The 17,409-nt window shown below is 39.0% G+C and overlaps 1 protein-coding gene across 2 annotated transcripts in view; it reads right to left on the bottom strand.

Moving 5' to 3' along the window:
• Positions 1–17,409, bottom strand: part of PIK3C2A (phosphatidylinositol-4-phosphate 3-kinase, catalytic subunit type 2 alpha) — a 129,732-nt gene that overhangs the window by 75,726 nt on the left and 36,597 nt on the right. Inside the window, exon 2 of one of the 2 annotated variants that reach the window (XM_011992953.1) lies at positions 10,372–11,501. The exons of the other annotated variant lie outside the window; for it this stretch is intronic. Coding sequence (XP_011848343.1) covers positions 10,372–11,436 — 1,065 coding nt within the window. The 5' untranslated portion in view covers positions 11,437–11,501. The remainder of the gene's footprint in view (positions 1–10,371; positions 11,502–17,409) is intronic. 2 annotated transcript variants of the gene reach the window in all.

Genomic DNA, 17,409 nt, shown 5'->3' with positions numbered 1-17,409 from the left:
GAGACTCCATCTCAAAAAAAAAACAAATATATATACACACACACACACACACACACACACACACACAAAATATATATATATATAAAATACGTATGTATATATAATATATACTTAATATATATAATATAAATATATCTAGGGGCACTCATTCATTTATAAACTTATTTATCAAAAAAAGCTCTATTAGGTGGGAACTATTATTACTCCCATTTTATGAAAAAAATGAGCCACAGATAAGTTAATTAACTCACAAGGTCATACAGATAACACAGGCAGAGTGTGAATTTCAACCCAGGCAGTCTGGCTTCAATGTCACATGCTTAATCACCATGCTAATCTGTCTCTCAAAAGAATATCCTTAAAAATCCCTAGAAACACAATGTGAAAAACAACATTGTGACCTTTGTGGGAGCAGTGCTGGGAAAACCTAAAGCTTTGCTGCACCTAAGAACCATCTTTCCCTGAAGAACTGTTCTTCATGTTTTACTTATTTTAAAAACAGATTCTGAATCTCCTTAGGTGGCATTTTAAGATTTTTAAAAAATAATAATTGTTGTATTTTTTGCTGTGTCTCTCATGAATTAGGTCCTTCCTTTTATTCAAGTTATGAGTTTGAATTAACAAAAACTAAATATAATAATTATCTAGTCACATATCAAGGTAATAATAGAATCCAGAAAGTTAACTCAAATGTTTTGTCTGTAAAGGGTAAAAAATAGCTAGGCTGCCAATATTTCACCTCAAACATTAACATTAACAGTTTTGGATTTTTCCCTCTGCTCTCTCTGGAATAAAAAATACATATATTTTACACATATTCCCTTAACCCATACTCCCACCCCACCTCCAAACTCCACACAAACAAACCAAAGCATCAAATCATCTCTTTTCTCCATTGATCTTGCACAGACTTTTCTTCTGTGGCACTCAAGACTTTCTATTTTGTACTGCATTTACACACATTCACATCTTGTCTCCCCTTTCTAGCTCAAGTTCTTTAATGGTGAAGTCTACAAATGATTAATGTGTGCAGTCCTCACATTGCATAACCATACACACTTTTTAACAAATGAAAGAGATATATGATAATCAATAAGAAAACACTGCCAATGCATTAGCCAATACATGGAACAAGGAAAGAAGTTTGCACGGGAAGATACAAAGTTCTCTAGTAAATATGTTGTGTTAGAAAACCCATGTAGATGATAGGTCATCATCTAGAAATGTTCTACTCCAGAAATATTCTATTCCAGAGCTAGAGACAAAGATTTAGGGATCATCCAATTTCTTTAATTTTTTACAGGGAACTCTGTCTCTCTCTCTCTGTTAACTGCTGTCAGCATCCATCAGGATCACTGAGAGAGCAAATTCTCAGTCAGCAGTCTTTGGGTCAAGGTCCATTAAGAGGAAACAGTCTCTCTGGGAAGCTAAGGGAGACATAAGGGCCTGTATCTGTGAGGCACAGAACTGGGACATCTCTTTATTTTCATATATATGGAAAGGCTTATGCAATTATGAGCTGACAAGTCTCCAGATCTGCAGTTGGCAAGCTGGAGACAAAGGAGAGCAATGGTGTAGTTGCAAAACCCAGGAAGGGCCAATGCTTCCATTTTAGTCCAAAGGCAGGAAAAAAATCGATGTTCCAGCTTGAAGGCAGTCAGGCAGGAGGAGTTTCCCCTTTACTTTTGGGAGGGTCATTCTTCAACTAATCGGATGAGGCTCACTCACATTAAGCAGGGAATTTGCTTTATCCAGCTGACCAATTCAAACATTAATCTGACCCAAAAACACACTCACAGACATACCCAGAATAATGTCTGATCAGATATCTGGACACCCCCCACGGCCTAGTCAAGCTGAAACATAAAATTAACCATCACAGCATCTCCATCATAGACAGCCAAGGAGTCACATTACTATAAGGGTCTAGATCAGTAGCTTTCAATCTAAGTACATTGGAGCCTCAAGAATAAAAGCACTGACCAAGGGAAAACAAGTAAAGCATTATTAAAGACAACCAAGAACAAAACCTTTGGAGGAATGCCTATGTTTAAAGGCTAGACAAAGAAAAAGGAGTCAAAAAATCACAGGAAGGGCCGGACGCAGTGGCTCAAGCCTGTAATCCCAGCACTTTGGGAGGCCGAGACAGGCGGATCACGAGGTCAGGAGATCGAGACCATCCTGGCTAACATGGTGAAACCCCGTCTCTACTAAAAAAATACAAAAAACTAGCCGGGCGAGGTGGCGGGCGCCTGTAGTCCCAGCTACTCAGGAGGCTGAGGCAGGAGAATGGCGTAAACCCAGGAGGCGGAGCTTGCAGTGAGCTGAGATCCAGCCACTGCACTCCAGCCTGGGCGACAGAGTGAGACTCCGTCTCAAAAAAAAAAAAAAAAAAAAATCACAGGAAGAAAAATAGGAAGTAGATTTACCCAGGGCAACAGAAGTTTCAAGAAAACGATGTAGTAAATTTTTTTTAAATAAGCAAAAGGGCTAAATGGTGAATATGGTCAAGGGATTGGCAATTCTATAACATAATGAGAATAAGAGGAGGAGAGCAAGAGACTGGAAAGGCAGTGAGTACAAATTCCTTTTTAAAGAGTAATTACTTTAAGGACAGGTGTGGTAGCTCCTATCTGTAATCCTAGCACTTTGGGAGGCAGGTGGATAGCTCTAGTCCAGGAGATGGAGACCAGCCTAGGCAACATAGTGAAACCCATCTCTACACAATATACAAAACTTAGCTAGGTAGGATGGCATGCCCCTGTAGTCCCAGCTACTCAGGAGGCTGAGGCAGGAGGTTGGCTTGAGCCCAGGAGACAGAGGTTGCAGTGAGACCAGGTTGTGTCACTGCACTCTAGCCTGGATGATAGAGCAAGACTCTGCCTTAATAAAACAAAACAACAAAAAAAAACAAACAAACAGTAAAAACTTTGGGGAAGATAGGAACAAACAGGAACAAGAAAAAGAGTTAAGTTTTGGAAAAGGGAAGGAACATCTCTTCTTTTCAAACCAAAAAGATGAGAGAAATGTGAAGTGAGCAGTTCACATATGGATGGCCTTGGCCTCGATTTAAAAGAAAAAAAAGGTAGAGAATTGGCAGAGTAAGTCTGGAGGTTTAAGGAAAGTGGTGGAGGTTTAAAACAATTCACAAAAATTTATCAATAAATACTCTGTAAAGTAGTTACAAGAATATGGGGAAGATTTATACCTATACAAGTTCAAGGTTCATGTCATTATTACCCAGAAATTATATGGAATACACCACCAAGTTTTCAATAAATACACTTTAAACATTAAATACATGTTACTTTTCAGAAGAAAGTTGGTTACATCCTAATTTGGACTTTTTCTCCCCCCAAAGAAACTTATCTGTATTGTTCAAATACACTCAGCCAGACCATGAAAATCACATGTCGTTTAACCTTCCTTCTTCTTTAAAATTAATCATAGATGCTTTGCCAACGGGGAAATGTTTATAATGTTAACACAATTAACTTTTAGAAAGAGTTTACAACCACAGAACTTTGCAAAGCCAATTCTATGAAAATAATTCGATCCATTACTAAAATTCTTTGAAATCTGCTCAAGGTATTTAAATTCATAGCTATTAACTAAAAGCCTGATTTAAACTTAAATTGCCAGAAGACACAGTTTTAAGTATTATGTCTTTTACTGGTTTTCGTCACAAAAAAATTGGAACTAAAGTATTTAGAGTATTATTAATAAAACAAAGGACACTAGATGGAAACAGGAAGTAAGCTTGCTGAGTGAGAAGAAAAATACCCTCTGTGTTGAGTTTTCACTACAAAGCATAAAATTCTTACAGGAAATGAACACTTAAGCATGTGAAGTAATTATAAAGAATAGGCATTGCAAATTATTTTCCAATAAAAAATATGAGGAAAAAGTTTGTAGAGATGAATGGTGTGTGAAAAATTAAAAGCTCCGTGTCAATGAATTGTGCCATGGATTTCCAAAGTCAGCCTATTACCAGTGTTCAGTTTATCTCCCTATTTTGGTCTACATCAAACCAAACTTTATCTTCCTATACACAAACAAAATGAAATCTTAGCACTAACAAGAAGGCTTAGAACTTTTTTATACAAAAATCCATTCTGGGCCGGGTACAGTGGTTCACACCTGTCATCCCAGCACTTTGGGAGGCTGAGGTGGGTGGATCACCTGAGGTCACGAGTTCAAGACCAGCCTGACCAATAAAGGTGAAACCCCATCTCTACTAAAAATACAAAAATTTGCCGGGCGTGGTGGCAGGCACCTGTAATCCCAGCTACTTGGCAGGGAAGTTGAGAGAGGAGAACTGCTTGAACCCAAGACGTGGAGGTTGCACTGAGCCAAGATTGCGTCACTGCACTCCAGCCTGGGTGACAGAGCAAGACTCCGTCTTTAAAAAAAAAAAAAAAAAAAAGTCCTATCTGTAGCATTTATAACAGGTGCATGCCAAGCCTCTAAGTCATCAAATAATTGTGTTTACAACTGTTAAATTTAGCCTAAACCTGCCTAACACATTTTAAGTTCAGCCTAACAATTTCTCCATGCATAGTGAACTGTAACCTAGCTGGACATGTAAACAAACTGTAACCTACTCTTGTGCCAATCACCAAGTTTCAGCCAATGAAGGGTGGCCAACGGTTCAAAACATGTTCAAATAAGGCAAACGTCAGGCCATAACCAATTCAGCTGTTTCTGTACCTCATTTCCATTTTCTGTATATCACTTTCCTTTTCTGACCATAAATCTTCCACCACATGGCTGCACTGGAGTCTCCTTGAACCCATTCTAGTTCAGGGGCTGCCCGACTGTGACCTCTTCTTCGCTGAATTAAACTATGTTAAATATGTCTAAAGTTTTTCTCTTAACACAACCTGAGAGCAACCATCATGAAATGTCTCTTTCTAAGTTCCTTTGTAGATATTTAACCATGAAACCTGTCTCCCTGAATTTTCTTCCCCATTGGTTCTTGTTCTACTTTTTAGGACAATGGATTTTAAAATTAAGCTACTAAACTGAATTCTCAATTCACAGAAAAAAATATATAAACAAATAGGACTTGTTTGGCCAGGCACGGTGGCCCACGCCTATAATCCCAGCACTTTGGGGGACTGAGGTGGGTGGATCGCTTGAGGTCAGGAGTTCGAGACCAGCCTAGTCAACATCGTGTGACCCCCCCCCCAACTCTACTAAAAATGCAAAAATTAGCCGGGCGTGGTGGCATGCACCTGTAGTCCCAGTTACTTGGGAAGCTGAGCCAGGAGAATCACTTGAACCTGGGAGGTGGAGGTTGCAGTGCGCCGAGATAGTGGCACTGCACTCCAGAGCCTCGGTGACAGAGCGAGATCCTGTTTCAAACAAACAAACAAAACAAACAAACAAATAGGACTTGTTTAATTTTAAGTTTTTCTATGTAATGTATTTTAACTTTCAGCCCTTACTACCAGTTATTTCTCTTTGTTTTTTAGAGACACGGTCTCATTCTATAGCCTTGGCTGAGTACAAGGGCTTTATTATCATAGCTCACTGCAGCCTCAAACTCCTGGGCTTGAGCTCCTCCTACCGCAGCCTCTTGAGTAGCTGGGACTACAGAACAGCTATAGTCCCAGCGTGCGTCACCACACAAAGCTATTTTTTTTTTTTTTTCCCATAGACACGGGTCTCCCTACATTCCTCAAGTTGGTCTCAAATTCTTGGCCTCAAGCAATCCTCCCACCTGGCCTCCCAAAGCACTGGGTTTACAGACATGAGCCACCACACCTACCCTTCTACCAGTTGTTTCTATTAAAATCTAGCACAGATTGTCATCTAGTGTAACACAAAGTAGTATACTTAATATATTTAACATACTGAAAAAATTAGTATATCAATATTTCATCCTGTTTTATAAGAGCACCATGACTTTCAGGTATTCTACTTTCTGAATTGGTTTGAAAATGTATGTCCAAAATACAAAACCTTTAAAAAAAAAAAAAAAAAGTCCACTTCCTCTTCCACATAGCAACTTCCCAAATTTCAACTATTATTTCTGAAAGGGATCTAGTCTAGCCAACTTTATTTCATAGATAAAGAAACTCAGATTCAGTGATTTAACTCCAATTAATACTCTCTTCTTCAGACAAAATACCTCCAACAGTTCCTTAAATGGCATAAGTTCTAGATCCTGAAAACTGTAGTCTTCTCTTTTCAAGACATACTCTAGGCTGGGCACAATGGCTTACACCATAGGGAGACCTCACCTTCACAAAAACTAAAAAAATTAGCTGGGTGTGGTGGCATGTACCTGTAGTCCCAGCTACTCAGGAGGCTGCATTAGAAGAATCACTTGAGCCTGGGAGGTATAGGTTACAGTGAGCCGTGATCACACTGCTGCATTCCACCCTGGGTGAAACAGTGTGAGACCCTGTCTTTTAAAAAAAAAAAAAAAAAAAAAGACACACTTCAGTTTCCTTACTGGTGGCCCCTCTTAGGATATACTCAAACAAAATTATTAGATGGGGTTTAATTAGAGTATAATGGGATGATGAACACTTCCTCAGCCATGCTGCAATTAGACTCCCCTAAGACTGGCAAGTACCCTAAGCCACGTCAGTTCTGATAGCACGCTATCAGTAAAGCTGTTGACATGTTACACTGTAGTAATCTAGCTCCAATCTCTGATTGATCCCCTGATCAAGTCATATTATTGTTTACCCAGTTTCTGGCTCATATCTCTCATAATTCATTTGCTTACTACTTTAATCCTTCCCCTATACTTTTTAACTAAGATCTAGGAATGTGTTTCTGCTAAAACTAATCCTGGCTGGCAGCCTAGTTAATTAATTCCTAGAATTTGAGCAACTAGTAGCTCTCTGTAACAACCATGTGACCTGATTACCCAGATCTTGCTGGGCAAACTCCTTCCTATCTTTAGGAAACTACCCATCCTCATTATTCCTCCAAGATACTTTCTGAAAGCACCCCAAATAAGGAAAATATCAAGATGGTACTGTGACAAATTTTTTAATACATAGGAAAAAAAAATGTAGGGAGACTTACATGGGTGTCACACCCCTGTCCCACCAAAGGAAAGGGTGGAGAACACATGTGTTGAACTAGAAGTGACCAATCTAAACTAAAAAGGTCAAGCAGGGGCAGGAAGTTGAGTTTTGCAATGAAAGCATTAGCAACCTATGCTTTGGGTTTTGAGCTGAAAAGAAACTGTTCCCAGGGTACTCTATTTTTACACTTTGCTATTTATCTTTTCATTTTCCCAACCTTGTAGGCTCCTAAAGTATGAAGAAACTTTAAAGTCATCTAGTCAAGAGGTCCCAAATGCAGGTCCAAGGGAGTAACACATTTGCTGCATTAGAATCACTTAGGGAAAGTTTTGCAAAAACTGGTTATCTTCCCCCTGAAATTTCATACTGTCCTTTGGCACCCCTTCCTCCAAATCAGGACTGAGTAGGCCTAAACTCTGTAGGATACGGTGACATATAACTAAATTTGGGAAGCCATTTGAACCATATTTGAATATCTCCTATGACAGGGAACTTACTCCTTCCAAAATAGCATGTTGTATCACTGGAGTTTGAAAAAGGGAGAGCTGGCCGGGCGCAGTGGCTCATGACTGTAACCCCAGCACGTTGGAAGGCTGAGGCAGACAGATCACCTGAGGTCAGGAGTTTGAGACCCGTCTGACCAGCATGGAGAAACCCCATCTCTACTAAAAATAAAAAATTAGCCAGTCGTGGTGGTGCATGCCTATAATCCCAGCTACTTGGGAGGCTGAGGCAGGAGTATCGCTTGAACCCAGCGGCGGAGGTTGCAGTGAGCTGAGATCACGCCATTGCACTCCAGCCTGGGCAACAAGAAGAAACTCTGTCTCAAAAAAGTGAAAAAAAAAAAAAAAGCTGGGGAGGGCTTTTAGAGTCAGATGGGTTTGAATGTCAGTCCAACTTGTTATCATGGAAATTTTCAAATATACACAAAGTAGAATAATAGACACCTAGGTATCCATCATTGGCTTCAGCAATTATCAACATATAGCCAATCTTGTTTCATCTATAAGCCCTCTAAACCCCAACACCTCACTTGATTTTATTACATTTTAAATTCTGCAGTATATATCTCTAAATATGATTCATTTAATTAATTGCAATATCATTATTACACCAAAATATTAACAATAATTCCTTTTAACTTATTTACATCTCAATTTCCTCAACTGTAAAATAGGGATGGGTCATACTCGGCCTCACAGGATTCTTGTGAGCTTTCTGTCTCAGTGATTAAAAAAAAATGTAGAAGAGTCCTTTGGCTTTGGCAACATATTGGTAAAAAATAATAATAAAGAGTTCAGTTTGAATACGTACAACATAGATAAAAATCATGTAAGTTCTTGCTTTCCGAATCCCAGTCTTGGAGCTGTGGACAGTAAATAACCCACCTACCCAGAAACCTCAACTTGCTTAAGATGGTGACTACAATGCATCTGGAATGGTAATATCAGCTCAGCTGGGACAATCTATTTCTCTCAGTAGGTAAATGACTTTTCAACAATGGGAAGTTCAGAATTTAAGATATAAGGTAATTTATAAACATCTGTGTTAACTTCAAGACAATCTATCGTAGCTACAATGCATTCATTGTGGGGCTCTGCCTTCTACCAGTGCAAGGGTTGAACCTAAGCTCAGCTCCCTACAAGACAAGGGGCTTCCTTTCCTTTGATAGCAAGACTAACTTTTCAGAGCCCCAATGTCTTTCTCCAGGTTCAAGGGAGTTGCCCTTCCCAAACAACTCTAAACAGTTGACATCTTAAATCCAGACTACATCTCAAATCCTGACTCCAGGCACTAAACACAGAATTCGTTTCTCTCATGAGAAACCTATAAAATAGAGACCCACAGCTAGGAAGTCATCTGCCTGTTAGAAATTGATCCGAATATGAATCCAGCAGTGACCTGGACCCTGCAGGATGGGAAGATCAGGGGGACCAGTGCCTTCCCCCCACCACCCCTATTTTTTGAGATAGGGTCTTGCTCTGTCGCCCAGGCTCGAGTACAGTGGTGCAATCATGGCTCACAGCAGCCTCAACCTCGTGGTCTCACACGATCCTCCTACCTCAGCCTCCCAAGTAGCTGGGACCACAGGAGTATGCCATCATGCCCGGCTAATTTTTTTTATAATTGTGGTAGAGACAGGTTCTCATTATGTTGCCCAGGCTGGTCTCAAAGTCCTGGGCTCAAGTGATCCTCCCACCTTAGTCTTCCAAAGTGCTGGGATTACAAGCGTGAGTCATCATGCTGTCTAAACCTTCTTAACACCTATTTCTCTTCTTTCCAGACATCCAAATGGTTTTGTTTGAAGTCAACAATTCGGCCAGGCGTGGTGGTTCACGCCTATAATCCCAGCACATTGGGAGGCCGAGGTGGGCTGATCACCTAAGGTCAGGAGTTCGAGACCAGCCTGATCAACATGGAGAAACTGTCTCTACTAAAAATACAAAATCAGCCGGTGTAGAGACACATGCTGTAATCCCAGCTACTTAGGAAGCTGAGGCAGGAGAATCGCTTGAACCTGGGAGGTGGAGGTTGCAGTGAGCCAGATTGCACCACTGCACTCCAGACTGGGCAACAAAAGCAAAACTCGGTCTCAAAATAATAATAAATAAAGTCAACAATTCAGCATAAACTGATCCAAATCATGCAAAATCCATCCCTCTTTCCCCATCTAAATGCTAGTTAACTCCCAATGACAAAATAGTAGACAGGTGCTGATCTAATTGGCTGAATGATATAATTCACACTAAAGTGAGAATGAGGCTTAAACATTCCCAGGTTACACAGATAGAAGAGCAAAACACAAATCCGCAATGGTAATATTTCATTCTTCACTTTTATCGATATAAGTGTTTAAAGGGAGAGTCCTTTAAGTTGCTCTTCTCTCTCTGGGGTTATTTTTTCATTCATTGATTCATGGTTAAAAACAACAAAACAAAATGCATGAGAATTTCCATAATGGGACTAAAAATAAAAATTCCTTATCTGCTTTAAAAAAATAAAAGGAATAAGGAAGAGAAAGAAGGGATCATATGTAATGAGGAGACATGGTCAGACAAATTTAAAATATCTTAAATGCCTCTCAGTGACAGCCAGATCCTTCATTAGAGGCTTTTTATTTACAATCCTGGAAAAATATTAATAGCAAGCAATTTTTCAATTGGCCTAATCACATTTAATCCTTTGCCACACAAACAATCAAAGCACACTTGAGAGCAAAGAAAAAATTCAAAATGAAAAAATTTTTTTTCTTAACAAATTACGTACACAAATATGAACTCTGTTATACTAAATTTCCAAAGTTAGTAAGAAAAGACTATACCTGAAATATATGGCCCTGGGCTTTTGCAAGCTGAGTTGTTCGAATATTTAAAGACTGGCTTCTTGTTACAGTTGCCACAGAAAGGGATTTTCCATTCACCTTTCTTTCAAGATGACAATTTGCTGGCAATCTCTCTTCAAGAAGAACAGCATCCCAAGGATCCTTTGCTAGCAAACTTGAAACATTTTTCTCTTCTTCATGGTCTAATACCTCCACGTTATCCACCTTAGGCTTACTTAGAGGATCCAAATCTAACCAGTCAAATTTACTGATATCCTCAGACTTTGGAGATACCTGTAGACTGCTGACTTTTGAATCTGTTATCTCCAAATCAGTCCTTGCTTTCCCATTTTTTAAAAATTCTGATGTACTAGCTATTTTGTCAAATAGTTTTGCCATGTCAGGACTGACTACTGGACGATAGATAGGTAAGCTTCCTTGTGGATGAAAGGGTGTGGCAGGTGTCAAAGGATATGAGAAATATGGAGATTGTCCCGGAAGACTTAAATATACAGGTTCTGTAGATGGAAAAGTGGGCATTCTTGGATTGAAGCCATTTTGGAATGCAGCCTGTTTACTGTAAGTAGAAGGATAAATAGAAGGTAAAGTATAAGTGGAAGGCCCAGATAATCCAGGTGGCCACTGTCCTCTCTGAATAGTAGGTCTAAAATAGAGCTGTGCTGAAAAGGAAGGGCTCAGAACAGGAGTAGCTGGTAATACAGGTGTTTTTCTAGTCTCAAAACTGTCATCCAGCAATAGTTTCTCAAGTTCAGCTTGAGTGAGCTTTTCTACATCAATATCTAATGCTCTTTTTTGGGAATCTGATTCGGGAAACACCATGAGATCATAATCCTGTTTATTATAAACCTGTGCTTTTTTTCTGGTGCTGCTTGACAACTCAAAGCCTCTCTGATTGTCAGTCACTTGCCTATCCTTTTGCAGTTTTGCTAAAGCTTCTGCTTCCATCTGTAATGCTTCTTCTTTGTCCACATCTTTTGCTCTTGTTGGTTCCGGATGTGAAGATGGACATTCTTTAAATCCGCTGTTGCTGGATATCTGAGCCATGTCCACCAAAAAGATCAAACCTTCCTTCCTCTATTTTTTTCTTGTAGCTTCCAAAATAGCAAGAGCTATACATAAAAATAAACATAACACTCAATTAGATTTCTAAACATAAATATATTTTGTTTGCAACCTACCCCATATGATATAGGACTTAAAGCCACTTAGAAAAATACACTATAAAATAAACAAAAACAGTTGGATGAAATCTGGGTGAAGGAACACTTAACACCTTATACACTGTTGGGTTACAGAAGATGTTCAGATACACATTACTTTAACCCCATTTCCTGACCCAACTGGAAAGCTGGCACAGTAAATTAACTTTCATTTTAGCAGTCACAATGGCTGCCATTAACCAGTGGTACTTCTGGCAGAATTCTTAGCATGAAATGACTTAAGAGCTAGTCACATATTTTCAAAAGTTCAGACAGGGTTTACCGATATGCAGAAATAGCAAGTCAAAATGGTTTTTGATCTTTTGCTATTTGTTAAATTGCTCAAAAGCCAATTAGCAATAAAAACATCCAATACCTAGCTAATAAAATAGGAAACTATTATTTTATCAAAATACTATGTGCAAAACTGATTAAGGTTTAATAGTCTTCCAGAAATATTAAAAATGTATAATGTAACATGGATTTGAATAATAAGACAAAAGTGTTAAGGCTTATTAGAAGTTCTGAGGTAATATTTCACTCAAAGATTAAATTACAGCTGAATTGGTCATATAGTTTTAATTACATTTCTATTCTGATTATCTGCAGTTAAATCAATAGTTATAATACCAATTTCTCCTTTTCAAAATCCTTAAATATTTTTATTCATGAAAAGAAGATTACTTTGTCATAGATTAGCTTACAAAAATTTATACTCCTCTATTTAAGACAAACACTTAATTCAGACCAAGATTACCCTGTGAAGCAGTATGACCAACTGAAAGGTTGCTTAGCTACTCTGTAACACACAGCACATTTCCTCCTTCTAAACAATATGATAAAAGGGTTAAATATGGATTCTGGAGTCACATCACCTTAGTTTAAGAAGGTGACCGGCCAGGCGCAGTGGCTCACACCTGTAATCCCAGCATTTTGGGAGGCCAAGGTGGGCGGATCACGAGGTCAGCCGATCGAGACCACCCTGGCTAACACAGTGAAACCCCGTCTCTACTAAAAATACAAAAAAATTAGCCGGGCGTGGTGGCAGGCGCCTATAGTCCCAGCTACTCAGGAGGCTGAGGCAGGAGAATGGCATGAACCTGCGAGGCAGAGCTTGCAGTGAGCTGAGATCCCGCCACTGCACTCCAGCCTGGGCAACAGAGCGAGACTCTGTCTCAAAAAAAAATAAAAAGAAGGTATACAACCTTGGGCAAATGAAAACTTGTCTGTATGTGTTACTTTCCTAATTTTTTAAATAAAAAAGTGTCAATCTAAATTAGTATACAAACTAAATGAAATAATACACATAAAAGTGCTTATCATTGGCTTTGGGCATAAGCATTAAATAAATGGTACATATTATTAATCTAATCTGGTTTGTGATACATCTAGTTTAAATACCTAGAAAGCAAGAGAGCTCCTGTTTACATTCTATGATCTTTCTTTCTAGCAAACACAGTGCTTGTCTACCATATATGCTCAATATATGCGTGATGCAAGGAAGTAGGAAAAAAACAAAATAAACTCTAATATAATACAAACAAAAATCGAAGTGTTGAGGTAATACTACACAAACAAAAAAAAATTAGTGAGGAGGTCATGAAGAAAGAGGAATTCAAAGAATGTTCTTGGAATGTTCTTGGGGGGTATTATTTTGCAATCCTTCATACAATTATTTTCCCTTCTGTGGTAGGCTACGAAGCATGGGCACAATGTATATTTAAAATATGCACACTTTACTGTATGTAAACTTTATATCAAAAGAAAATGCTGTAAATATTGAACTCTTGTTAAATATGCACAAAGTACTTAGAGGAAAGTACTAATGTCTACAATTTGTTGTTCTTGACATTTAGAGATGGGGGGGTGTGTCTCACTATGTTACCCAGGCTGGTCTTGAACTCCTGGCCTCAAGCGAGCCTCCTGCCTCAGCTGGGATTACAGGCATGATCCACTGTGCCTCGCTCTTACAATTTACTTTGAAATGCATTTTTTTTAAAAGATGAATTAATGGACAGCAGAATAGATGGATAAATATGTGATTAGACAGGTTGGTGTGAACCTGGAGGGGCGAAGCTTGAAGAGAGCAGAGATCGCGCCACTGCACTCCAGCCTGGGCGACAGAGCGAGACTCTGTCTCAAAAAAAAAGAAAAATGTTTATAGTAGAATCTAGGTGATACAAATATGAGTGTTCACTTTGAAATTCTTTTAACTTGGTTGCCAAGACTGAAAATTTTCAAAATAAAAGGCTAGGTAGTAGGGAACAAGAGGAGCACAAATTCCTCCCATTTCAACACATACTCCCATGATTTTGTTGCTCCTCCCATAAAGAGGAGGACTCTATTTCTTTACTCTCTTGAGCTGAGCAGGCCTTGTGACTTGGCTTTTACCAATGAAATGGAAGTGACACTGTGGGTATAGGAGTTCCAAATCTAGGTCCTAAAAGGCTTTACTACTTCAGTTCTTTGTCTCTTGAAATGCAGCCACTGCTATGTGAATGCTCACTGTGGATGACGGGGCCAGCTAACAGCCAGCACAAACCACCAAACATGTGATCTTAGACCAAACATGGATCTTAGACCATCCATCCACGCTCCAGATGACCACAATTCCATGAGTGACCAAAGGTGAGACCAGCAGAAGAAACCACCAAGCTGAGCTAAAGTCAAATTGATAACCTACAGAATCATTTTGGAATGATCTGCTACATAGCAATAGATAACTGATAAACTTTTTCTTATTACTTTTAGAAAACAAAGTGCAAGCCACTTTACTATTTAGCAACAAACTTCTGTTTTAACTTCCACCACCACCTTCCTCAACTTATCCTCAGGGAACAAATGGTTTTCTTTTCCTTTCTAAGGAGACCTCCTCTATGTGTATCCTTAACGCCACTGAATTCCCCTCCACTTCTTCATCAATGATTACCTCCTTTGCATTGTTAACTTATTTACTTGCTTAGGGTCCTGTGCCACAAAAATGCTTAAGTCTTCTCCATATTGAAGGGGGGGGGAAATCTCAACATTCCCCTTTAGATTGCAGAAGCTTCCATTTTAATTTTCTTTTTTCAATGCCATACTTCTCCAATGAGTGACCTAGAAAATCTTTTCTTTACACATCCTGCCTTGGAAAAACTCTACTTGTACTTCAGGGCCCAATTCAAATACTGTCTCCTCTCTTTAGCTTTCCCTAAGCAGCTCTTATCAGAATTCATCTTTTTAGATTAACCAAAACATTTTTATCACAGCTTTCTCTTCTTCACTTCTGTAGACCTTTTGCTGTTTTTGCCTATCAACATCTTTGCTTCTCGTTGTTGAACCTACAGCTTCCATTTTGGAGACTGATCTCCCTTTATCCCACATAGTTAAAATAGAACTGGCCATCTCTACCCTTGTCCCCCACCCCCATCCACTCCAGAGGATCCAAATCTGGCCCATCAGAGTTAACTCCTGGACTTCTGCTGAAACTATTTGGAAAGAAAGCTCTTCTTTGAGCTTACTAAACTCAGATGTAAGCCTGGCCCTGGTGTGGCCGTCTTTGTCGCCACTTGAGGAGATACTGCCTAAGAATGAATCCAATCCAGAGGAAAGCAGAGCTAAGATAAAACGAAGAAAGACAGATTCTGGCTAATATTACATTAAGCATCTGGATCCAACCAAGCCCAAAGCCAGCCTTTCATTTATGTAAGCCAGTAAGTCTCCTTTTTTGCTTAAGCCAGTTTAAAATAGGCTTCTGCCATAACAAAAAATGTCCTGATGAACACAGAATCTGTGAACCTATGTGTCTACACCCAACAGACTAAAATAAGCTTAAGTGCAAAGGCCTACTTGTTTATTTTTGGAGTTCCCCATAACATTTAAAAGTACCTTGCTTAATGAATGAAAACTTAATTTACTGAACATGTGGGGTTTGTTTGTTTGTTTGTTTAGACAGTCTCATCCTGTTGCTCAGACTGGAGTGCAGTGGCACAGTCTCGGCTCACTGCAACCTCTGCCTCCTGGGTTCAAGCAATTCTCCTGCCTCAGCCTCCTGAGTAGCTGGGATTACAGGCGCCTGCCACCACACCTGGCTAATTTTTGTATTATTAGTAGAGACTAAAAAGTTTAGTGGAGACTAATAGCATTTTGCCATGTTGGCCAGGCTGGTCTTGAACTCCTGACCGCAAGTGATCCGCCTGCCTCAGCCTCCCAAAGTGCTGGGATTACAGGCGTGAGCAACCTCACCTGGCTGAACATGTGTTTTAACAAGAGGGAATGAGGGCTATTAGACAGTCTTAAAGAAGGCATTTCCAATGGCACAAGAGGATGGATATATGGTAGGAAAAATAAAACAAGTGTAATCACCTATCGTGGAACACCAAAGTATACTGCCTATTTTTCATAAAATCAGATGTATTAAAACAAAATAGCAGCCATGCACAGTGGCTCACGCCTGTAATCCTAGCACTTTGGGAGGCCAAGGCAGGTGGATCACCTGAGGTCAGGAGTTCAAGACCAGCCTGGCCAACATGGTGAAACCCCGTCTCTACTAAAAATACAGAATTTAGCTGGGTGTGGTGACATGCACCTGTAATGCCAGCAACTCAGGAGGCTGAGGCAGAAGAACCCTTGAATCCGGGAGGCAGAGGTGGCAGTGAGCCAAGGTCACCATTGCACTCCAGCCTGGGCAACAAGAGCGAAACTCTGTCTCAAAAAACACAATACAACAAAACAAAACAAAATAACACAATAGCATTTTACAAAGAGAAAGGCTACTTAGATATAATTCATCTTCCACAAGCATAATGTCAATTTGTTATTTAAGTAGTCTCCTTGTTGCCACATTTGGTAATGAACAATGCAGCATTATTCTGAAAGAAGGATCTAGATTTTTTAAAATTAGTTTACAATAGTTTATTCACTGGAGAATACACTTGTTCTAAGTATTTCAGATGAATGTTAACTCTCATTTACTGATAAAAGTATAAAATTAATCATTTGAAATATATTTTAATAGTGAGTATGGGTTTTTCTCACATCACCAATTTATTTGCTTGCCCTGTTTCTAGTACCAACAACCAAAGTAGTACATGCTAAAGTAAATTCAACTCTAAGTAGTAAAAGTGAGCGGAATGCTACCAGCTAAGTTACCATATTTCAGTTTTCCAAGAGGTTATCATGCATGTATACTAAAATGGCAATAAAAGAACTTAACAGTTTGTCCAAAAGTAACCCTGTGCTTCAGCTATTTTTCTGGGGCTGCTGCATTGACATGCTCCATTAATTTTTTAAAATAAAACTTCATTTGATGACAAACATTTAGCAGGAAATAATTTCCTACATCCTAATTCAAAATGAAAACTTCAATGCTAATGTCCCCTTAATTCAAGTTGAGAAAGACAATATAACTAGTATTTGAATGAGGCCTGCAAATCATCTGCCAAAATTTTCTCAACATAAAGTAACCCAGTGAAGATCACAAGGCTGTAGCTACTTTAAAATTCTTCAAAAGTGGGTAATTAAACTATTGAGTTAAACATTTGGACACCATTTGCATATCCCAAAACAGAAGAATTAATTTAAAAGTTCTTGGCTTCTTCTGTGTTAGACAGTCATTTACAATTTAAATTTAAACCCCAGAAAACAGAAAAAAGCAAGTCGGTGCTGCTACCCATCTAAATGTTTTCCTGATCTTAAAATTTCAAGACAACTAAGAAAACTAAAAAAGAATTATTTGAGTTGAACAATACAGATATTTGTCCTCCCAAATGAATATAAAGCTTAAAGTAAAATAAATTATGGTACTTCCATGGAACTGAATTTTTTTTTTTTTTTGAGA

Source organism: Mandrillus leucophaeus, unplaced genomic scaffold (genome assembly GCF_000951045.1).
Source record: "Mandrillus leucophaeus isolate KB7577 unplaced genomic scaffold, Mleu.le_1.0 Scaffold420, whole genome shotgun sequence".
In the NCBI taxonomy this organism is placed as follows: Eukaryota; Metazoa; Chordata; class Mammalia; order Primates; family Cercopithecidae; genus Mandrillus; species Mandrillus leucophaeus.
The sequence above is the reverse complement of the archived record's forward strand: the minus strand, read 5'-3'. Positions and strand labels throughout refer to the sequence as shown.